We start from the raw sequence: 25,275 nt of genomic DNA, 5'->3' as shown, positions 1-25,275 counted from the left end.
TTTTCTCATAGAAAATTTTGAACTTTTTTATGAGTATAAATACTTTTATCATCTACATCATGTTATAAGAAAACTAACAAAATTTGTTTCACTTCATTTGAAGCTCAGATGAATTAGTTATTAATTTTACAAGATTGAGATAATTTTTAGATATTTTTTAACTTCACTAAAAACCGAGAAACCGTTAGATAAATCGTGAAAACCAAGTGGTTACTAATAAAATCAAACAGTTACTGATAATGTGGAAAATTCGAGAAAACCGTTCGATAAATTACAAAAACCGCTCGGTAACCGGTCGAATTCGAGAAAAATCGCTAAAATTACGATTTTTTTCCTAACTTTTAAATTTTTTCAAATAAATTTTATCCGAATTTTTTTTAAATTTCGATCGATTACTGCGTTAACCACGACTTCTCGATTACCGAGCCTTGCTGACGGCAGCTCGTTTCCATCCGTCTGTCAAGTCTCCCGATCACTTCTTAATCCCTCCTCTTCCTTCCTTGCACCACCGCCACCTGCGACTGATTCACTACCGCCGGTGGGAGATCTAGCGGCATGATCGAGGGACGGGCTATGGAGGAGAAGGGCGCGATGTCGGCGGTAGTGCGGGGGCTGATGGTTGCGAAGGCAGAGTCCGAGAAGAGCATCTTCAACATCGACGCAAAGACAAGGCTAACCAATGACTACATCGTGCAGCTGGTTGGCACAGCTCAAACCCCACACTGCATCGGTGCTATGGCAAGCGAGCCACCCACCCAGTGCTCACCCGTGGTCGTCGGCGTTATGATGCAGCCGTTGTTCTCAAGACTGCTATATATAGGAGTTCCCCTCCCCTCGTTTTAAATTCTTAACTCTAATATTACTATGAGTTTTCGCGATTTGCATTGTTTTTATCGAAATTGTAGTGGGTGGTGGTGAGGAATCAAGAGCTTTTGTTGGCACTTACCAAGTGTTCGATGAAATGTCTGGCTCAATTTTAGTTGCAAAGATTAGTGAGATTAGGTATTTAGGTGGATGGATGTCACAGCGCAGACCGGGCTGAGCTTTTGCGAGGCTTAGTGAGATTTCGATGGATGTCCTTTGTTATTCTTGAATGAAATTCAGTATTATTATTGAGATCTATCAAATGTGGATCAATTTATGTGACAAAATACATTTCTTATTTTAGTTTAGAGCAATAGCCATCAGCCACCTCCATTATATTTGAGACTTGTGCTGCTACTGCAGATTACAACTTCGCTTATGTCCTGAACAATCTTCGTTGGTTCATGATGACATCGCTCAGCCATTGTGTTCCAACTACAACAAGCTATCGTGATTTTGAAAGATCAATAACCCTAGCATAGGGTTAGTATATTTTGATGATTAATATTAACATAATCAATGAGACTAACAAGATCTGTTAGTTTGCAAACACCTTATAAGAGTTATAAGTTAACATCGAGGTCAAAGAAACATTTCATTAAAATACAAGGACTATTGTTTGGATAAGTGATCCTAGAGTTAAGAGTAACACTTGTATAGATAGATTTGTTCTATTTGGCCGAACTACAAATAGGGGTTTGGATTTAATAGCTTGATTTAGTATTTTAAAGCTAATAGTCTAGTGATGATGCATATTAGGATTATTTAGTCCTGATAGAGATAAAGACTCAATAAATCATAAATTGAAGCCGCAATAAAAAGAAGCGAAGCCAGCACAAAAGAGACCATTGAATTAAACTTGTCCCATAAATTTGATTTTAATAAATTTTAATAAAATGGTTTAGAGATCAAGTTTTCAGTAGAGACATGTATAACTCCTCGGAAGCTTTTCATCTAGTGGTACTATTAAGTAGTTTTATACATATTAGTGGTCAAAATTGAGAAAATTTGATAACTCAAATTCTAAAACATTATATTTTTGTACGGAGGATTACTCACTAAATATTTTGTTCTCCTGTCATGCCATGCTTGAACTACTCCGGCAAAGATCGTTTGTTTTGACGTATCACTAAATCAAAGCCTACTCCAGGTCCCCAATAATCAGCTGAACAGAGAGGACGAGGCTCAATAATGACTTCAGAACAGTCAGGCAGATCACATAAAACACTTTACATCAACAGAATGACACCGTCAACCAACCATCAGGATTTCCTATGGGGTTTGTAAAACCCAAAGTCACTAGCGGAAGTACACTATTACAGAACAATAGCAGCATTGCATAAAGGCAATGGAAAGGACTACACATGACACAAGCTAAACCTATGCCTCACAAACCAAAATCTAATCTAAAGATGACACCCGCGAAAAGCTCTGTTGTTTCTCCGACTCTGCGGCCAAAACCTTTCGTCGCTTGTAGTGACGCTCTATTTTTGGTTCAGTACCCTGAGCATCAACTTTCTGAACCCACTTGTCATCACAGACAACTGTACAGGTGCCATCAGGCAGAGGCCTTTTAGCATCAGTAGTTGTGTTCTCAGAAATTGTTTCATTCTCTGCGCTGCAGGGTCTATCTACGAGTGGCATCGCAGCATCAGTGCAAGTTGTGTCATCTTCACAAGGAACTGCCCCATAGTCACAAGTATCCTCACCACCTGCATTTACGTTGGTTTCATCTGTACAGTCACCAGCAGTCACATTGTCAGTGTTTCCCTCTTTCAACTCAGAGGAAACTGTTCTACCACCAGTGGTACCTTTGTCTGTGTTTCCCACTTTCAACTCAGAGCTATCACCGATCATACCATTGTCAGTTTTGTCCTCTTTCAATAGAGAGGATACTATACTACCATTGTCAGTATTTCCGACTTTCAACTCAGAGGTATCACTGGCCATACAATTGTCAGTATTTCCCTCGTCCAACTCAGATGAAACATACTGCTCACTATGATTGATATCTGCAGTTGTGCTAATTTCCTTCGCATTGTCTTTGATGCCATCTTTTACTGCGATAGGGTCCACAAGACCATGCTCATGTTTTGTGTCCTCAACTTCGACAGTGCTCCTTTCTAGAGAATGCTCAGCAAAATCTTTGTTGATATCACCTAGCATGACCGAATCCATGCCTTCACAAAGATCATGGCCATCCTCAACTTCGCATGTAGTCCTTTCTGGATGAGGTCCTGTGTCATCTTTGCTGGCATCAGGCATCATGACAGGATCCATATCTTGAGAGGCTCTATGGCACTCATTTCCAACTGCACCAGTGTTTCTTTCTAAGGATTGTTCGTGACTGGCCATTACCTCCTCAGCATCATCAGAGATTGAGAAACACTTAGAAACCATAATATCATGACCCTTAGCTTCTGCTTGACTGGAATTTTTTTGGTTATTGTCCAAAGAAGCCAGCAATGATTCCTTGAAAACTTCATAATCCTCTGCACCACATGATCTCATATCAAGCTGATCATTAGATTCTGCAAGAAGCGCATTGTTCCTCTCATCCTGGCTTGACAAGCAAACGACAGTATCCTGGTCTCGTGGACACACCTAGCACAAAACAATTCAACAAAAAATTAACACATGATATTAGTAAATAAGCTCAAGAAAAGTAAATAATTACTTGTCTATTCAAGCACTAAAGGGTATAAAACCATCAGCTAAAAACATACCGCAAACTCTTGTAGATTCCTTACAGCAACCATTGAAACCCTTCTGGTGTCCAAAATGCACCCAGAAGCAGGTAGCCCAGTTTTTTCAGAATCATTTAAGCAGATGGATGGGGTCGGTTGTTGTGTTGAATGAGTGCCATCATGAATTGTGCAAACAGAATCAGGTTCACCAGCAGAGCACCTCTGAGCAAGAAACTCTTCAGCTCGTTCTTGGTCAACATCTTCGCTTCTTTGATGCCCTTTGTCAAGATGCTCATTACTGCAAAGTAGCATTGGATGATTCTGAAAAGATCCTGTCACTAGTTCATGGATTAACTTTCGGATCACTGAACGCTTGAGAGAAGCTTCGGCAGGTGGAAACCAATTATCACTAAGCTGAAAAGTACATCAATCGTGAAAATATAAGGTAGAGAAATATAACTCCTACTAAAATCTAAATAAAAACATTTTATACTTTATGGTACAACTACTATTTGCTCTTCTAGGACTTTTCTGATAAAATAATTTGAAGAAACCCGGATTAAAATGGCTGAAGGAAAAAGAAAGAGAAAAACACAGGCAGATCAAACTATTGCCAAGGCTGGATGCATATGTGGGCAATACCTACTCATGCAGGAGGGCGAAAACCACAAGAACGATGCCAATCACCCCCAGTGGCATAGGCTTGGAGATAGGCCTCCTATCTTAATTATTTAAGATGATTACCTTCAGGTTGTCAAGCTAAGATTAGTTTGTTACAAATTGGATCAATTAGCTAAGATTGTTAGGGCCGCCTATTTAAAGAGGTGCAGGTACATTGCTTTTACATTTCACCGATTATACTTTTAAGTTGGTACAGTACAATTTTCTCTAAATTGATAAATCTACTAGAAGAGCTCAAACATATGAAGGCACGTTTGAATTAAAGCTGAATGAAATAATTTATAGTAGTTAATTCGTCAGAGATACGTTGATAGAACCTGGCCTCTGTAGGTTGTAGTGGTGCACCCTAGGTCGGGACTTACACCCCAGGTGTGTTGGCGCCGTGGTAGCTAGCCTGGCCAAGACGGCAGAGAGGAGAGGGTCGAAGAGAGGAGAGCCGAGGGAGAGGAGAGATATAGATAGAGGAGGGACTTCTTTATTGATTAATTTCTGATTACATGGCTAATGCCGACTATATATAGCAAGCCGTGACTAATCCAAACTGGCCAATAATAGAATCCTAAACCGAAACCAACTAACATATAAACTGAATCAAACTAAACCGATGAACAGATAAACCAAATCTGATACGAGTGCTAACTAAATCCTAATTTGATGTCCCTTAACTTCTCTTCTAGCCAATCCTGGAGTCCTTCGACGACTGTAGGTCCTCCCGACCATAACATACGTCCACTCACTGAATGGAACCCACTACCAGAACTTATTGGCACTAAAAAGTGGAAAAAATAAACGACTAGAGTAACAAAGAACAATTCGCAGGGTTCTGATAAAGTTCACGACAGCATTATGGTTCAAGACCACACAAATACAACTTTACACTGGGAACGGCAGAAAACAACAGGATGTCATTAAACAACTAAGAAAATTAATAAAGAATTTTAGAACTCACAAAGTCACTCAATACATCGATCTTGAATGGGTTGAAGGTACTGGGAGCATCCATCAAAAAGTGTTCCACATAATGGAGCAAGAACAAGCCACAATCAAATGAATTATCCTGCTGAGGGAGCTGGACCACAAATAGAACATAACAAGATTACAATCCAAAATTATAAAGCAATTAAAAGGCTAAATGTGGTTCGCACACATGCGAAACGGCCAGATGGCGTTGCAACTGTGGCAAAGATTTTCTCCACAAAAGAAAATGAGTGGCCTGTCACAGGTTTGTGGGCATAAACCAAATAGACTCAACACTTTCTACACATAAGAACAACTGCACAACCAAACAGGTCCAAACAATTCATTTGAAGAAGGATATGACGGCATCAGTGAATATAAGATGCTCATAGGAACCCAGTCAAGCAATCAACTGGCTGGTGTTAAATCTATTATCTTAATCTTACTGCTTATCAGATATTTAGCAGCTGTTTTATTAAGCCAAGATTTGGCAATTTGTGCCCAAAATTTGATAGAAGATTCGACGGCCCACAAATTGCAAGAGATTCAGCAGGAAAAAGCCAAGCACTAAAATCAAATGGATCAGAGCTGGTATTGTGCGCAGCAACCATTAAAAGCACTTTAGACGAATTTCACCAAAGAATATGGAACTGGTACTGAAACTTTTTATGCCCAAACCTCAAGGGAGACAAATCTCAAGTTCAAGAACTTGTCTGGATTATCTGATGCTGATTCAGGGTGCCTTTCCTTCCACTCTTCCCATAAATAACTGCGCAAGAAAGAATCAAACTTCACACATGATTCATCTGATATTGACCACAAAGTATTGAGTGCGAATTTTGATATGACAAACAGGAATTATGGAGAGCAAAAAGACCAATTAACCATTATTAAGAGTTACCATCTCCTGTTCAAAATAGATGTCATTTCAGAAACCCACATAGGCAGCATTGTATATGATAGTACCACCTTTGATCCTCTGGCCATCAAGTATTTTCGTTTTTTAAGAGGGCCCTTTTTTAAAGGGTGCATTCACTATTTCTATCAATATAACCAGAGTCTAGTCCCTTCAGAACATTCAAAATGAAATAAGTATATGATAGTACTTTTGATGAGAAAACTAATCATTTTAATGTGACAAATATCAGCTATTTACTATAATCAATACCCCAACAGAAAACATAACAGCTATGTATAAGCTGCACGAAAGTAGAGATGATACAATTCCTACAGAAAGACTTACCTTTGAATGATGTCCTTCAGTCCATTATGACTTCCCTTAAGTGAATCCATGTGTAATATACATGGGGCTTTATCAGAGAGCTCCATATCACCATCTGAAGCAAAACAATAAGTAAATAAAAGCACTACTCAAAAACTCACAAAAGTACCAATTTCAATTTATATTCGTGCCTTTGAATGTTGCCACTTCTCCAGGATAACATAAAACAATTAAGCTCCAATGCAAGCTGCAATGCAGACATGTAATTAATAGTGTACAAAGATTATTATCACATGAAAACAAATTTTCATTGTCATAAGTTTGAAGTTTCTTACTTGAAGTTCACTGGAATAAACAGAAAATCCTTCTCAAATACATTTATTTTGCGGGTCCACTTGCGGACACGTAAGAAAGCTGCTCTACCTTCTGGAGCTCTCCCTTGATCTTTGTCAAGATCTGCCAGCTTGCGAAAAAAGAAGCTGTTAAAGAAGTGGTACCTGCGCTTCTCTGTGGGTTCAATTCTCATGCTCAAGTATCTGCAAAAGAGAAACTAAGGATCAGTTTAATGCATCATGAAGGGGCAGCTGATCCAGTATTCGTATTTTCTATTAGAAGTTACAGCCTTACAGGATTGGAAACAGAGGAAAAATGACAGAAAACAAAGCAACATAAACACATACAAGTGATGATGCTTGTTCCATTTAGGATCATATGCATTAAATTATCACTGCTGCTCACAGGTCACAAAATGAAAGGGAACATCAAAACGTTTGAGCAAAATAGATTTGAGCACATCAACTAAATTTTGGCAATTGCAAGTCAGTTTCAAGGTTCAGAGAAAAAAATGGAACTGGACACAGGCCCAAACGCCCTGCACAAGTGCCACACAAATAGGTATGGATCAGCTTCTAAGATCATAACTCAAATCTTGAAATAATTGATGCAAACCCTAAACTAGGTGAAAACTGGCAGTAACATTTATAGGGTTGAAGTCGGGATAACTCATCACTCCAATGAAGTTCAGGCAATAAACTACTAAAACTTGAAGTGCATATCATATACATATAGTAAAAGAAAAGTGCTCTACAAACACAAAATCATAGTTTCATAGCCTGTTTAGGGTGTGGGAATAGTACAGGAATTTTCATAAATTAACATAAAGCAGTTAGACATTAAAATAATTGAGAAACTGAGCATTTCCAAACATGCAACACAAAGTAGTAGAAACTAGTTTAATGCATTAAAACTCTCGATACTTGCATCATTTTAAATTCTTTATACATTTCAACAAACTTAAGAGAGAAATTGAATACTTAGTTGCTCAAGAATATAATTAGTCTTCATAAACCTAAAGCAGTTCCACTACTTAGATTAAACTAAAGCAAAAAAAAAAAAAAACTTGAAACATTCAAAACTTCCTATTTTCTAGCACAAGGCTATGATGCAGCAACCAGCTGCATAGTAAGTAGCAACCTTCAACATCAAAATGCAACTCCCATCACAATCAACTTAAGGCAACAAAATTATATGTATTTGACAACACTAGGTGATCAGATGTACCAATATTACAATAGGAGTTGTAACAGCACAAAAGTAGCAAGATATCATCATTAACAACTAATGCTACAAGGCAAAGGATGCCGGGGATAAAGAAGGTTCAACCTACTTGACATAAAAGTCAATTATGGTATCGTTGACAAAGGTTTCAGGCAGCAGCAGCTCAACGTCTCGTTTGCTAATGGAAACAGCATCAGGATCTCCATTGGGATAAATAACATCTTCAAAGTCCTCAGCACTGGACCAATAAAAACAAATAACAGAACAAGTTTTAAGCATAAACAGAACAAATAGCCAAATATGAAAAAATAACTGCAGCCTCTGAGTAGGCAGATGCTTCAGTTTTAATAATACCACAGGTGGAAAATACAGCATTTGCTTTACAGGAAGTATGGTCTCCAATAAAGTTCAGATATAATAAAGAAAATTAGTTGTCAGGAAGTGAAACTACTAAGTAAAATAGGCATAAAATGCTGGAAACTTTATCAATGGCATAATCATTATCCATATAACCACTGACCGAAAGTAATGTAGCATTAATGTTTCTAGATATTCAGACTTCACAGGAGAAAGGGGAGAAAATCAACAGGGAACATAGAGGATAAATAGCGTAAGTGCAATACACTCACCTCAAAAAATATTGCCTAGGGAAAAAGCAACTAGGTTCAATGCTCCAATTCTCTGATGCAAAATCATCACTGACAAATGCATGCAATTACACAATACAGTTGTTAAAGACAGAATACAGATAAATGTCGAAATCATTCTTTAAAAGGGTGCAAACTTCACATTAAAAGGGTAAACAAGCATACATCAAAATATCCAACTGCTGATCAAAGTAAAATTTACCCTGACATAGTCTACGCCCATTCTTGACACTTGATATCCATATCTAAACTGAGGTTCAATAAACTAGTATATCCATAACAAAAGCGAAACTCAAATCATCCAACTTACTAGAGTTTGCACTCTGCAGCATGCCTTATCTGGCAACATGTTGAACAAAAGAACACAACTTAATTAATTGGTTTGCTTTCTACTATGTAAGTAGACTTACAAATTAACAGTGATTCTGGTAAACACTGCACAACCATCAGTACTAAAAAAATCTTATACTTACCCATATCTGGTACTTATTGTTAAGTATAAATATATGGTAACATATTATTCTGTCCCATATTGACCCATGAGGACCGACTCTATATATTAAGATCAAGTCTATTGGACGAATATCTTGCTTCCCACAATTCCAGTCAAGGTAACATGGAATTAGAGCAAGGTTTAGAGTAGTTTCCAAAATCCAAATTTTTTTGACGTGGTTGTCTGCCGCCATCAAGGGGCCATTGCCCCCCTTCTATACTGTCATGCACGTGCTGCCGTCACGGCCGTGTCGCACGTCAGGTCGCCCGTCGCGAGCCTGTTCAGTCGCCCCTCATCGTCAGCGACTTCACCGCCCAGATCCGCGCCGAACCCCATCGCCGATTCGCATCAAACTCCACCGCCCTTCAGATCCGCACTGCATTGGACCCCGTCGCCCTTCGGATCAACGCCGATTTCCGCCTCGTTCATCACCGAATCCTGCTGCCCTTCGAATCTGCATCGGTTTCCATCACCTCCGTCGCCTGTCAAGCTGTCACTGGTCAAATCTCCATCTGGAGTTGGCACGCCGGACACCACTGTTGTCTTCAGGTAACTGCGGCCCGACCGTCAGGCAACTGAGCCGTTGCACAACCGTCAACTATGTCCTCCCGTCGTTGTTGCTACAGTCGCCTCCAGTTCCTACACGCAAAGATAGAGCACGCACACGGACCTCATCTGTTGCTGCTCTGCATAGAACAAGGAGGTATTCCTACTGTTGCACTACTTCATGTTATTGTTCATCCGTGCATGTTGTGCTGCTGTATTGCTACTGTTTGTCTGCAGCAATGCTACTGTTCATCTATTGCCCTTGGTGTTTTCGATGTCGCAACCCACTGCAATTGCTATTCCTATCAAACTTTCTGGTCATAATTATCTCGAGTGGGTTTTCTCTATGAAAACTGTGTTGAGGGATTATGCTCTGGCATCACATCTAACTGATGTTCCACCTGTTGATACGTCCAAGGATGGTTCTAGTGCAACTGAAGTCCAAAATTGGCAGAATAATGACAGAAGGGTTATGAGTGCTATAGTTACTAGTATGAAGGAGTCTTTAATCATGAGTCTTGAACATCATAAGACAGCTAAGGAGATGGGGGATTATTTGCAGCGTCGATATGTTCAGAATAGTGGTGCCCTCTTGCATACTTTGATGACAAGACTTCATGACCTTCAGCAGAATGATCTCTCCATATATGAGTACTACACTGCATTTGATCGTTTGATGGGACCATTGCTCTCCATGGTCCCTCAGTGTCCTGAGGGTGTTCAGGCTGCTGTGATCAGAAGAATAAGTTCATTGAGAAGTTCCTTATGTACCAATTTTGTCATGGACTACGATCAGATTTTGAGTCTCTTCATATGCAGCTGCTCAACAACCACATTACTCCATCCATTGCTGATGTATCACCTCCTTTGAATGCTGAAGAGACTCACCTTTGTTCACTCACGTCTGCTCCAGTATTAGTACCTCATAGTGTACTTGCTGCTTCTCAAAGGACCAACATAGCTAGAGGTAGTTCCTCAGAGGGTATTCCTTGTGAGCATTACAGGAAAACTGGTTATCATTTAGAGAATTGCTTATCTCGTCATTCAGAGAAGTTGGTTGAGTTACCGTGCTCGTCGTGCTGCTCGAGCTCGTAATACAGCTCCTTCACGAGGCTCTATATCCGTCGCTGCTGCTCATAACAGTGATTCTCAGTTTTGGGTTCTGGATTCAGGGGCCTCCTTTCATGTCACATTCGATAAGTCTCAGTTGGTCGCTTGCAAGCCGGACACCCCTATAGATTCTATTCAAATAGTTGATGGTACATCTTGTCATATCACTCATTATGATGCACTTTCCACTTCATACTTTTCTGTACCTGATGTTTCTTTTGTACCTTAGTTCCTTCCATGTCACATCCGATAAGTCTCAGTTGGTCGCTTGCAAGCCGGTCACTCCTGGAGATTCTATTCAGACAACTGATGGTACATCTTGTCATATCACTCATTAGGATGCACTTTCCACTTCTTGCTTTTCTATACCTGATGTTTTTTTTTTACCTCAGTAATCCATGAATCTCCTCTCAAGTCATTGACCAAAACTGTTTTGTTGGATTTGATGTCTCATCTTGTTTTATTCAAGATCTTTGCAGCGGGAGTGTGATTGGGACTGGCCGTCGCCATAGCGGGTCTCCTGGCCTCTACATTTTGGACACTTTGCGTCTTCCTCCTTCCACCAGCTCCACCGCTCGTGTCATCTGCGGCATCGTCATCTGCTCCATCTTTTGCCAAGTGGCATTATCGTCTTGGTCACTTATGTGGATCGCGTTTGTCTATTTTGGTCTGTCAGGGTCATTTAGGTCATACGTCAATTGAGTCCACTATTCATTGTAAGGGTTGCAAGCTTGGTAAACATCTCCAACTCCCATATCCCAGTAGTATTTCCCATTCTTCTAAACCTTTTGATCTTATTCATTCTAATGTATGGGGTCCTTCACCTTTTGCTTCAAAAGGTGGTCATAGCTATTATGTCATTTTTATTGACGATCATTCTTAATATACTTGGATTTATTTCATGAAACATCATTCCCCGTTGTGTTCTATATATCAATCATTTGCTCGTATGATCCATACTTAGTTCTCTACTGCTATTAAAATCTTTCGCTCTAACTCTGGAGAATATCTCTCTTCTGTTTATCGTCAATTCCTCACCTCTGAGGGCACCCTTGCTCAACTCTCATGGCTTGAGGCTTATGCTCAAAATGGCGTTGCTGAACGAAAACATCGCTATATTATAGACTGCTCGCACACTTCTTATTGCATCTTTTGTTCCATCTTGTTTCTAGGGAGAAGCTGTTTCTACAACCATTTATCTTATTAACCGACAGTCGTCTTCAAAGCTTGCCGAAAAATGCCCTGGTGAGGCTCTTTTTGGTACTACTAACTATGATCATCTTTGGGTTTTCGGATGTACTTGCTATATCCTGCTTGCATCTCATGAGTAGAACAAGTTGTCTGCCCAGTCGGTTGAATGCGTCTTTCTTGGATATAGTCCTAAGTATAAGGGTTATCGTTGTTATGATCCTTCCTCTCATCACATGCGAATTTCTCGTGATGTGACCTTTGTTGAGGACCGTCCCTTCTTCTATAATCCCTCAATTCAGCCCTCATCCTCTCCCACAAAGTCCACATCCTTCCTATGTCTTCCTCCTCCATCTGATGATCCTGTCCCTGTTCCATATCCTATGCCTCCTCCACATCCTTCCTATGTCTTCCTCCATTTGGTGATCCTATCCCTGTTCCATCTCCTATGCCTCCTCCACTCACCTCTACTCCAGATTCAGCTCCCTCACCATATATTCCGCCTATCATCCATGTCTATACTCGTCAGAACATAGTTCCTTCTGATCACCCGTCCAATCCCACCTCTTCGGCTAGTCCTGATGCTCCTGTCCATACTGATCTTGATGTTGTTGACGAGTTGCCTACTGGTCCTTGTTATAATTTACGCGACTATTGAGGCACCTGACAGGTTTGGTTTTCCCCGTGCGAGTGCTGTTGTATCTAAGGAGCCCTCTACTTATCAGGAGGCATCTGGTATTCCTGAGTGGTGGTCTGCTATGTCTAAGGAACTTGTTGCACTTGATCGTACAGGAACTTGAGATCTTGTTTCCTTACCATCTCATGCTGTTCCTATCACATGTAAGTGGGTGTTTAAGATCAAAATAAAGTCAGATGGTTCTATTGAGAGATACAAAGCTCACCTTATTGCCAGAGTTTTTCAGCAGACCAAAGGTCGAGATTATAATAAGACATTTGCTCCGGCTGCTCACATGACCACAGTTCGTACCATGATTGCAGTGGTTGTTACTCGTTCCTAAACCATCTCTCAGATGGATGTTAAGAATGCTCTTTTTCATGGTGATTTGCATGAGGAAGTTTATATGCAGCCACCCCTAGGTGTTGATGCTCCTTCAGGATATGTCTGTCGTCTTCGACGTGCTTTATATAGCCTCAAACAAGCTCCTCGTGCTTGATTTGAACGGTTTGTTTCTGTTATACAGGCTGCTGGTTCTTCCCCTAGTGATCATAATCATGCTTTATTTATTCATCTATCTCCAAAAGGACGTACTTTGCTTCTCTTTTATGTTGACGATATGTTGATTACAGGAGATGATGTTGAGCATGTTGCTCATGTGAAGAAGCAACTCAGTGAGCAGTTTCAGATATCTAATTCAGGCCCTATTAGTTACTTCTTGCGGATTGAAGTTATGACTTTTGAAAAGGGTTTCTATCTTTCTCAATCTAAATACATTCAGGATCTCATGGCTAGCTCTAGCATTACTGATAATCGGACAGTTGCTACACCTATGGAGCTTCATTTGCAACTTTATCCTACTGATGGTACACCCCTTAAGGACCCCTCTCGGTATCGTCGTATTGTGGGTAACCTTGTTTATCTCACTATCACCAGGCCTGATATTGCTCATGCAGTTTATATTGAGTTAGTTTGTGAGTGCTCCACTTCTGTGCATTTTGGTCATTTACTTCAGGTATTATGCTACTTGAAGGGAACATCATCACAGTGCTTGTTCTATGTGCATTCTAGTCTGCTTCAGCTTTATGCATACTCGAATTCCACTTGATCGTCGTTCTATCACTGGTTATTGTATTCTTCTTAGTACTTCTCCTCTTACATGGAAGTCTAAGAAACAGATTGTTGTATCACGGTCTACTAAAAGCAGAACTTCGAGCTCTTGTCACTACCACTTCAGAGATTGTGTGGCTTCTTCGCTGGTTGTTGGCTGATTTTGGCGTCTCTTGTGAAGCACCCACGCCCCTTCTATGTGATAATGCTGGTGATATACAAATTGCAAATGATCATGTGAAGCATGAACTCACAAAGCATATTGGTGTTGATGCTTCCTTTACTCGGTCTCATTGTCATCAAAAAATCATTACTCTTCAGTATGTGCCATCAGAGTTGCAAGTTGCAGATTTCTTCGCCAAAGCACAAACTCAAGTGCATCAACAGCTTCATCTACTCAAACTCAGTGTTTCTGAGCCTCCTATACCACCTTGAGTTTGAGGGGGGCATTAAGTATATATATATATGGTAACATATTATTCTGGCCCATATTGACCCATAAGGACCGACTCTATATATTGACATCAAGTCTATTAGACAAATATCTTGCTTCCCACAATTCCAGGCAAGGTAACACTTATCATTTATCAAATCTGAGCAATACCCGAACCCAACCAAAATTTATTCTACTATATCCCCTGTGAATTGGTGTGACCATTGATTGTTTTGACTAATATATTAACACCACAATTAACATGCCTCAATCGTCAGCATTAGCCTTGCAATACATGCTACGGTAACAGGTGAAAATGAAAATAACCTAAATATATCCATATAACCTAATGATGCATTAATTCGAGTTCATTAGCACATGCTTTGGTCAGAAATTTGATATGTTGAAACTGACTCATAGTAACAAGTAATGCAGACATAAAGCAAAACCATAATCCCGAAGCTTACGATGGAACATCCTTCCATATTTCTTGATATCTTGCTGCAAGATGCCAAATCTTTTGTTGAATCCTTGGCCATTGCGGATCATTAAGACAAAACTGTACTCTAACAGGACCTATAGAACACAACAAAGACAGGCAAATTAGTTAGTTAGAAGAAAGGAGTATCTCAATCTCAACAATATTATTGTACATCTAAAACCACGATTTTCTTTTGATGGAGAAAATTAACATCTTAGTTTAGACATATGCAAAAAAACAAGATATCATGCTTCCGTAAAAAAAATGCTGAAATCAAATCTCACATGGAAAGAGCATACATCAAACTTAGGAAAAATGGCATATTTGCCACTAGTCGGACCTCCAATTTGAGATTTGCCAATAAAAATGTATAACTGCAAATTTGCCATTCCAATACCCATAAGTTTGGTCAGCCTGCCACTATCATAACCTTATATTGCATTATTATACATACAAGCATATCCTTGTATAGCATAAGCTAAAATTAAGAGCTAATGTAGGCATCAATGAAAGGGAAGTTTGAGGACACATCAGGTAGGGGAAACCCAAAACCCTGCTGATAAAGCAACCAAGGATGGCAACGCAGATCCATGCGCCCAAAACAGTGTAAACTTAAGCTCAATCCCCAAATCCATGCAAACCTTTGCAATGGGATGCCTTCAAGGAGGCAGCAGCATGGATCTGAGAAAGCAATGGCACCGTCTTACACCATGTAATGCATGTTGTCCTCTCCACTCAGCGCTGCTGCACAAACTCTATGTATGGCGGGTGCATTGTTATTAAGGCGGTAAGGCAAGGCTGGCGACTGACCACCTTCCAACCGCCTAGACGAGGCAAGGTGACTCTGGGCGGACGCCATACTCAGTCTCGCTCCCGCATTCTAGTATTGCAGCATCGAGCTCCTCCTCAATAGTTAGCGATAGCCCCTTTCCAGCCTATTCTCCACGTCCTATGCATTTAAGTGGACAGGAAAATCATACTTCTCCACCTATGGGCCCACCCTGTCCACACATCATGTGAACATAGCACTCAAGAGAATAGAAAAGTCATGCTTCACCTCCATTTTCTCTCTCTTCGTGATCTCCTTTGCCCCTCGTCTCTCCCCACATTAGCATGCGGTGCCCCGGAGCAAGCCGCCGCTACACCACATGCCTCCACCGATTCCGATGTCCCCTACCCCTCCGGCAACGGATCCAACCATCAACAATCCAACCATTGTCTCCAGATCCGGACCTCACTGTCGTCGCCCTCCGATCAGGCTGATCGGAGGGAATATTGCGCCGACCGCCGGTGACAGAGCCGACATGGATGGGGAGGCGGTGGCTCCTTAGCCTTGCTGGTTCGCCTCCCGCTCTTCCTCTTTTCTCCCTTCTTCTCTCCCTTTATTGCATAACTAGGTCTCCCTGGCTTTCGGGCTTGGACCAAACAATAGATTAATTTCTACTTGCCGTTTACACCATAAGGCTCTCTTTATATGGAGACCCAAATCTAAACCTAGACCGAATCCAACTCTAAACCAACTCCGAACTATACTGACTTACAGATATAATAGGACTCTAACAGTCCTGAAATCAATTATTCTGAATCCTAAGGGGAACTAATTATGTTGAAACATAATAGGAAACTAATTCTTTTCTTCCCTTAATGCTTTTCTCCGCCTTTGGTAGGTGATCCCAAACCTGGAATCTCTATCATTTCCCTATTGCCCAGCAAGTAGCTCATCCTTAAGCTGATAAGATGGATAAGCCTGCCGGAAGGACTACAATGGCTCCCAAGTTGCTTCAGCTGCAAAAGAACCTTACCAACAAACCAGAATTACTTGAGCACTATCAATGATGCAAGAACGAAGGACTTTATCGGGGGAAGGAACCACCCGGCCATGAACAATATCCAGCAATTGAACTGCATCAATTGGAGGCGCCCAATTATATTTCTTGAGCAGAGCCACATGAAACACATCATGTATACACGCCTTGGGAGGAAGGCGAAGCCGATAAGCCACATCACCAATACGCTTCAAGATCACAAAAGTTCTCCCAATTAGTCGATAATGTTCTAAAGCAGTTGGAGGGACTTCAAGACCAAGATTTCGTCAACACTGAGCAGCACTGGGTAAAAGGCAAGTGTCCTTGATCATATTAAGTCTATGTTTTTAAATGTTTTGTTTTACAAAATTGCATGCAAGATCTGTCAATATGATGGGTAGTCACCTATGTTAGAGTTTTCACTAGATTTTCCCTTATCATCCCTTGGAACCTAGATGGTTTATAGTTAGGTGTCCTTTGTGGGTAAATTGCTTAGTCATGCTTTTGGGATGTTGAGAAGTGTCATAATCTTGACTAATGAACATATGCAACAATGGTCATTAATGTGTTAATGGTCTAGCAACATGGAACCTTATGCCTTGAGCAAAGTAGTTTTGATGGTTATCATGATTATGATGTTGGTTTAGTATTTGCTAAAATAACCTAAGGACCGGTTCGTGGAGCGACAACCCAAAAAGTAACGTACCAACCACGAGGCTGATATGGGTAAGACGTGACATACTGATTAGAGTCTATCCAGTGTGTGTTGGGTCAGCACAAAAGGGGGCTTCTGGGTAGGAGCTTAACTTGCGTAAAGCTTGGCGGTGAAATCTAATGGGCAGACACATACTGGATTAGTCTCTGGTTAGTGGCAAATGTCATGCAGTGATTCTTGGCGGCACACTACTGGCGTGTGTTAAGTGTTTCGTGAACACGGCAACATGAAATTCACTGACTCGTGGGGAAAGCTGGACAACCTCTATAAAGTGTAAAACTGTTATAATAGCAGTGCTCACGAATATGAGAGACTTGGATCCTCACATGATTAGATGGTTGTGGTTATGATTCTGGTACAGGGAGTACTAGATGGTTGTGGTTATGGTTATGGTTCTGGTACAGGGAGTACTAGATGGTTGTGGTTATGGTTCTGGTACAGGGAGTACTAGATGGTTATGATTTTAGTTATAGTACAAGGAGTACTAGACGGTTATGGTATGCAAGGTGGGGAGCCTTATATGCTGCATGTTGAACTGTATGAGTTACATTCACTTAATAATTGCTTAATGCTTTTGAGTCCAAATATGTTTTCATTATTCGCATTTACGCAAAAGTACCATTTGTTAGCCTATTCTTAGTATAAGCCTGCATATCATTACTTTCCCACACTTGCTGAGCGCGTCATGTGCTCACACTTGCTATTTTCTCTACACCATGCGACATGTATACTGTTGCTCAGTGAGTGAAGATGTTGAAGACTATCAAGACGAGGCTGTGACGTTCTAGGCGCGTCTCCCGGTCGGTTGCCTGCGGTGATGTTGGGCACCAGTGCTTCTGTTCCGCTGCAGATATCTTCATAGAAGACAATATATGTCAATTGCTGTAAGAGTTTAATGTTTATTTAATAGAAGTATTGCTTTTGTTACTTCACCTGTGACGTCCTTATGTGTGTTGAACATCCTGAGCACACATAAGCCGCATCTGGTTTTGACCGTTAAAACCGGGTGTGACAGCTATCAGTTGTGTAAGGGTCTCCCAAAGCAATGAAGTGAGCATATTTCAAGAATCGATCAACCACTGTCAAGATCACAGATTTGCCACCGACACGAGGAAGGCCTTCTATAAGATCCATAGATATATCCTCCCAAACAGAAGATGGCACCACAAGCAGTTGCAAAAGTCCAGCTTGATGCAAGTGTTTAGTCTTATTACACTGACACATCAGTCGGTAGACAGTGACAAACTAGTCAAACATGCATCTCTACGAGAAAGAGCGTCCGCTACTGAATTATGCTTCCCAGGTTGAAATTCAACCTCAAAATAATATCCAAATAACTTGCTAACCCATGTATGCTGCGGAATAGTGGAAAGACGTTGATCCAGCAAAAATTTCAGGCTATAATGATCTATCTACAAAATAAAAGAACGTCCCCAAACATATGGTCTCCAATGACGCACTGCTTTAACCAAGCTAATTAATTCCCGTTCATAAGCAGCCAACTTAGCATGATGAGGGGCAACTGAAATAAACTATGGGACCAGCGCCTTGATGTAAACAGCACCAAAACCCAAGCCGGATGCATCACAAACAATGATAAAGTGTTGTGAGAAATCCGGAAGTTGCGAGGAGGCTAAAGTAAGGGCATTTTTTTAGGGCTGAAAAAGCCTCAGTAACTGCAAGGGACCAACAAAAAGATTCTATCTTTAATAGCATTGTAAGAGGGGCTGCGAGAGTACTGTAATCATTGATAACTTACGGTAATGTCGACAATTGGTGAACCACCGATTTGACAAATTTGTAGAATAGATGAGGGATGCTTCGGGTAGACGAATCAAACGAATACATAGAAGGGATTTTAGACAGATTCAAGCCTCCCTTAGGATAATAATGCTACATCATGTTTGTCTTGTATTGATATGACCCTGTTACAAAGGGGGTGCATGGCTAGTCTAGATAGATCTATCCTAGTCGGCGACTTCATTGCTCGGTTTGTAGTGTTCTGGTTTGTACAACTTATTCGACTTGTCTCCTTCTCCGCAGGATCCCCAGGCTCCACATATATAGGGTGGTGTCGTACGTCCTCTGGTGTCTCCCTTTCCATTCTTGGAGATAAACTTCCCTGTTTATGGAATACCCTGAGTACCTACGGGTAGTTTTCATTTATCCAGGGATCCCCTGCCCGAAGATAGAGATATACCCTAAGAATTACAGGAAATGTTAGGGTGCCTGGATATGGTAATTATCCAGTAATCATCGTCAAGCCCCCCACCAATACGTGATATGAGGCTTCAACAGGTTAAGTACTTTGTTAGCAAAGATAAGCATTTTGTCTGACTGCGTCATCAAGTAAGACTCGGGTTCCCAATTAGAATGATACGTCTAATCGGGTTCTCTGGGTTCTCATACCATATATTCGATGTTAACACCTCTTAGTTCTCAAGTGAGTCATCGAGAAGGTGTTCCATCAGAGTAGGTTTTCTGATCAGCTAGAAAATATCATCCCGTCCTTGCAAAAGTACAGGGGAGAAGACTTGTCACTGGTCGGGTACGAAAGTTGGACCATCGCAGCAGAGATTTCGAGTAGTGGTGAGTCTTTTACCTGATAGGAGATCATGATTACGGTGGGAAAACGCACGCGCGCGTGGTGGCGTGGTGTGCTGAGTTCCACGTGTTACTACTCCAACTGCCCCGCATGCATCAGGCATTAAATGTGACATAACAGTAAAGCAAGAGATCATGGCCTCAAGTCAGGCCACGACGTCAGTCGAAGAGCTGTTCTCGAGAGCCGTCGCCATGTATACAAGCAAAGGGGGAGCTCACTTCATCGTTCACCCCAACGTCATCATTTACCTTTCATCATCTCTTCGTTCCTCTCGCACCTTTGCCCCCAAAAACCCTCCTCTAACTCCCCCGGCACCATGGGCTGCAAGAAGATCGAGAAAAAGAGCTCCACCGCCGACGAGATGACGAGTGCAATCCCGACCTGGCAAGAATCTGAGATCATGGAGGAGGATCTAAACAAGGCGGAGCACGACGAGGTGATTCCTCCTCAGGCCCTAATCGCCTACATGCCGGCAGCGGGGCAGACAATCCCAAGCTCGGACACCGCATAGACATTGATTTTTCTCGATTTCTTCCGCTGCGGTTTTTGCTTCCCCCCTTCCAGTTTTCTTCTTGATGTTCTTAGTTTCTATGGCCTGGAACTCATTCACCTCAACCCCAACTCCATCATCATGTTGAGTGTCTTCGGACATTTGTGCGGGGCCTTCTTAGGTCGGCGCCCATACCTCGACCTCTTCAGGTATTTTTACCTGTTGAATGGATTCTAGGGGAGAGAAAGACGGCGGAGTACATTGATTTCGCCGCCAAGAGCTCTTGGTCGGGGTGGCACAAGAAGTGGTTCTAATTTCAACCCAGCCCGCTGGGGGGTTCCTTACTGGGGTCTTCCCCTGATGCCGAGGTCCGCCTAGACGGAAGAGCTAATGATGACAACCCTCCGCCGGAGTCTCATTAGAGACATCCAGCATCTGAAGGAGAAGTTAACGGCGTACGACATTGCCAAGGATTTCATCAGGCGTCGCCTGAGTCCTCTGAAGTCGAGGATCACCGGCGCTTGGCAATTCCCGGCCGAGATGGACCCGACCAAAGAAATTAATATTGAGCTACGCCAATGTCTGGAACCTTGTTACAGTTACATAAAACATGAAAACTGGATCAACTAAACAAACCAAACTAAAATCATTTACCAAAGAGAGCCTTCTATGGTTAGTACCCATTCCATTTAGAAAACAAAAATGCAAAATACATGCAAAATTAGAGGACTCAAACCACGCAAGAAAACTCAACACAGCCCTATCTCCTACCTCATATGCATCATAAATGAAGAATATATCTTATTTACCATTAGAGCACCAGGGAAAGCATAACAATCAAATATCTTGACCATATATTATACCTGAATTTCCAATTTCTGATTCAAATCCAGCAAGGAAAGTTATGAGGGCAGATCCAACCTGATTAGGATGATAAATTTATAGTAAAACTGTGAAAAAAAACATGAAAAATTAAGAGGGAAGGTAACAATAAAAAGTGAACTGCTTACACTCTGAGCCCATTTACAATTGATGGAAATGATATTAGATATTTCCCAATGTAGAGTTATCATCTCATCATCTTCACAGGAATCCAAATCAAAGTATTCAATCTTGATACCATCTGATGAGAAAGTAAGGTGACGCTCAAGATGCACAGTTGTGTCGCACATTATAATGTCAGGACTAAGAATAACTGGTCCTTCTTTGTCAACCTAGAAGCAGCAAATAAATAAGAGTGATAAATTTCTCCTCTTTTAAACAACATATCAGTCAAATATAAAAAACAAGCATTAAAAAGATTGAACTGCAGCATAAAAAATGTATTAAGCATCTGAAAAGAATTGCAGCAAGCTCAACAAAACAATCAAATGAACATATGAATAATTTCGAATGATCTTGAAAGGGAAACAACAAATTCTATTACGGGCTAGATACAGTAATCTAAAGAACAATCGTAAGGATTTAGGCTAACCTTATGTATGTTGCCTAAAAGAATTTGCAAGTCATATAACTGAGTGCATAACAAGAACAGAGAAAGCAGCAGTAGCTCAGTTTACACTTAGTAACTAGTCTTCTCAAGCAAAATTGACAAGCTGACGGCAGATGGCGCTTGAATTGTGTTAGTAGGCCAAGATCAGTAACTGAACTTATAAAAATTCTACTGCTATGGCATTCCAAATTTCCTGATAAATCATTTCAACTTCTAGCCCCACGCTGGAAGTTGCTCGAACATGCTAAAAAAATAAACTGACATTTCAAGCGCCCAACAATCAATGTACAATTTAATACAAGGACACATACCATTGTGTCCAAAGTATTACAGATATACTGCACATTTTGCTCCATGTAACCTGAAATTGCACAAAAGTGATTACCAGGATTGCCCCACAGTGCAAACAGAAGCTATTACAGAAAGTCAAGCATATTACCAGGTATATCATAATTAGTGGTAGATGAAGTATCAGGGCTAGATGCCAAGCTTTCTTCCTCGGAATCAGCTACCACTCCCTTAAAGAAGCCAAACAATAAGCATTCAACAAAAAAAGTGCACTAAACAGAACTAGAATAAATTGTATGAACTATGAAGAGATATGTATATACTTCTGACTGAAGCTCATAGTGTTGTGTACTGCCAAATCTGATTTCCTCCAAATGCTGAACTCCTGACATGTGATATTCATCTAAGCAAGCATTGGTATTGCCATGATCAGTATACATTGCCGAAGTTGCCATTACTACATCAAATTTGGTTGTTTCATGGGAAGTATCCTGATTCATTTTAGAACATTCAGCTGCGTATTCTTCACCCACATCCATTTCATGCATACCGACACAGAACAAACTAGACGCCTCATCCCGATTCATCTGCAACTTGCTGTCCCACAATTACAAAAAATAGTATTGAATAGAATAAGAATTAACTGACAGACGACAATCATTAGCCAGGCTTATGTCACCCCAATCGATTGCCAAAATAAATGCAATGGAAATAGAGATCCCCAAGCCCTTGTTCAGCTACAAAGAATCTAAAGAAAGAGTAAACTTCACATAACCCCAGGTTTTGTGGCCTAAGTTTCAGAAAATCCCAGGTTCCTTAGTACGCATGTTCAATAATAGAGCCCACTGTTGACTCTAATTTTGTCCATGTAACCTGCACACCATGTGAAGCCATGTCTGCAAACAATGCCCACAACAACTCGGCCCCAAACACACCCTCCAATAGCAATGTGGAGCCCACTATCTTAGCGGACAACCTACCCCTCCCATTGTCTCTCTCTGCCTCACCCACTCACACCGAGTTGTCAGTCCCATCGACACTTCTCTCTCTCTCTCTCTCTCTTTTAGGTGTGCAGAAAAGAGAACACTGTAACAGGCTCTTTGATGGGACTCTCTCTCTCTATCTCTCTCTCTCTCTCGCTCCCTCCCTCCCTCTCTCCACTGGCTTGCCACCCCTCCTCATGTGCTCACAGCCCCAACGGGACCTCGCCGAAGAACAAGCTCAGTCCAGACATTGTCACGCCATTGAGCTAAAGGAGGCTGTGCCACCACTTCAAATACCATGGTGTCAAGTTCCAACCATGCCTCCCATGCCCAATCCGCACGGTTACCACGTTGTACGTCGAACCAGCGGAGGTTGCACCGTCGAGCTCGAGGGTACTACGCTGCCCAAACGTAAGGCTCCTAACTTGGCCTTATTGTACTTGCTTTTAGCCCCATATATTATGACCCCTTTGTTTTACACATCACCACTGCTAGACAAATAATAGGTTTTTAACTTTTGGGTCCCACTTGCATACGGACGTAGCGCTCCACGATGGCAAGAGAATCCCCTCATCGGCATATATTCCAATCAAGGAGGGATTTCTTAAACAAATGGGACATAATCCCTAGGTTAAGTGGCATGTACCTGCCGAATATCGAAGGTTTTTTTGGCACTTCAAGGATGAAAACTGGGTTTTGAAATGGGCCATAATCCATGGAGTAAAGTGGCACATGCCAAAGAACCTGGGGTTCTCTATCACTTGGACCACAAAACCAGGCATCTTGGTGAAACTTACTCAGGGAAAAAAAGTACGAAATGCTTCATGTAAAACTCATTTATACTACTCCATTTACAATCAGATGTTTTAGGCCCTTTAATTCATAAGTGAGTCACTGCACAAGTGATTTGAGCTCTTTAAACTCCTGGTTGTAAAGGAGTTGTACAGGTTGTACGTAAAGCAACACTCAAAAAAGAATGGATTTCGTTTCAATCTTTATTTGAATCAGAACCAACAGTGATTTTGTATCAGGCTTTTTAAGTTTGAATGCCCACTGGGATTAAATTTCAACTTGTTCAAGAGCAGGAGCAATGTAATAAGCCTAGTAAAACAGACATGTACAAATTTTATTTCATTTAAGCAAGATTTAAGTTACTGATCTGAGGCACAGAAGGTGGGAGAGCCCAGAGTTGAGGCCTTGATGGAGAACTTGGGGAGAGGCCACCGGCCGCTAGGAAGGTTTGCGGTGGTGATATAGGTTTGCGGCGGCTGCAGCCAGGAGCAAGGGAAGCGGAGGAGGATGGGGAGGCGGAGTAGGGGCTGGAGGCAGCGGGGAGAGGCCAGGGGCCAATGGAGGAGTTGGAGAGCGAAGGATTCGCACAAACGCGCACTCTCTCACAAGAGGCCCAATCTAGGGTGGGAGACGGCCCTTGACCCTTTGTTCTCAGCGAAGACGGGAAGACGCCGTGAAAGGGAAACAGCACGGGGCCAGACGACTATGCGTCCCTGCACGGCGCGGCGCTAGAGGATCGCAACGGTTAAAGGCGCCAGCGCAAGTGAGTGCCTAGCGGGGCACTCGGCAAAGGTGGCAGCGGCACCGGAGAGCTCGCCGGAGCTTGGTCGGAGAGGAAGATGGAGAGGGGAGGGGACTAGGGCTTACCACGCCCCGAAGAGGAAGGCGCGAATCTCCGGCGGCGCGCGGCTCGTCAGGTTGCGGCGGCGGGGCAGGAGGCCGAGGGGACGACCGACGGTCTCCGGGTTTCGGGAGCGGGCAGGCAGCTGCGGTGAATTGGAGAATGGAGATTGGGGAAGTCACCCGCAGCACGACAGGGTCGCGGGTGAGAGTCAAGAGAGAAAGAAGCTCGAATTTTTTTATATTTTTTTAATATTTGTAAAATTACACGATTGTTTCAAAATTTTACAATAATAGAGTACCATCGTCCGATATTGTGAGCTCCGCTGATAAGAAATAAAAAAATGATGGTGATGTCGCATGTGTTGACGAGGACATAACGGTTGCGGATATGTGCACTACATGTAATCATACATAATCAGTTCTTGCTGCGTCACTGCAATGTCTTATGATACGAACTCGTGCACATCAATTAAATCATGAGACGAGCTCGTTCCTCTGTGTTTATAACCATACTTATGAGAATAAGATGCTACTAAATAATTTTTTAATGTCTTGTTACTCAGACATATGGGAGAAGATAGTTCAAGTCGAACCCTTGTCGGGGATTATC

General features: G+C 41.7%; 1 protein-coding gene across 3 annotated transcripts; it reads right to left on the bottom strand.

Moving 5' to 3' along the window:
- Positions 1 to 2,056: 2,056 nt before the first annotated feature.
- LOC133906150 (uncharacterized) lies at positions 2,057 to 24,874 on the bottom strand. 3 transcript variants are annotated; one of them, XM_062347945.1, is made up of 16 exons: positions 24,690 to 24,874; positions 22,371 to 22,644; positions 22,199 to 22,277; positions 22,071 to 22,120; positions 21,278 to 21,481; positions 21,131 to 21,188; positions 14,639 to 14,747; positions 8,598 to 8,666; positions 8,078 to 8,206; positions 6,747 to 6,947; positions 6,603 to 6,658; positions 6,433 to 6,526; positions 5,868 to 5,958; positions 5,182 to 5,301; positions 3,591 to 3,965; positions 2,057 to 3,468 (listed from the first exon to the last, which is right to left on the bottom strand). In XM_062347945.1, exons 2-16 carry the CDS (start codon positions 22,632 to 22,634, stop codon positions 2,266 to 2,268), a joined length of 3,102 nt encoding a protein of 1,033 aa, XP_062203929.1. In that variant the 5' UTR covers positions 22,635 to 22,644; positions 24,690 to 24,874; the 3' UTR covers positions 2,057 to 2,265. The 3 variants fall into 3 exon arrangements, with proteins under 3 accessions (XP_062203929.1, XP_062203930.1, XP_062203931.1); XM_062347946.1 differs by having other exon boundaries at positions 22,371 to 22,634; XM_062347947.1 differs by having other exon boundaries at positions 22,371 to 22,450; positions 24,690 to 24,873.
- Positions 24,875 to 25,275: the final 401 nt, after the last annotated feature.

This window comes from Phragmites australis, chromosome 23, assembly GCF_958298935.1.
Source record: "Phragmites australis chromosome 23, lpPhrAust1.1, whole genome shotgun sequence".
Lineage (NCBI taxonomy): Eukaryota > Viridiplantae > Streptophyta > Magnoliopsida > Poales > Poaceae > Phragmites > Phragmites australis.
This window is presented reverse-complemented; position numbering and strand designations above follow the sequence as displayed.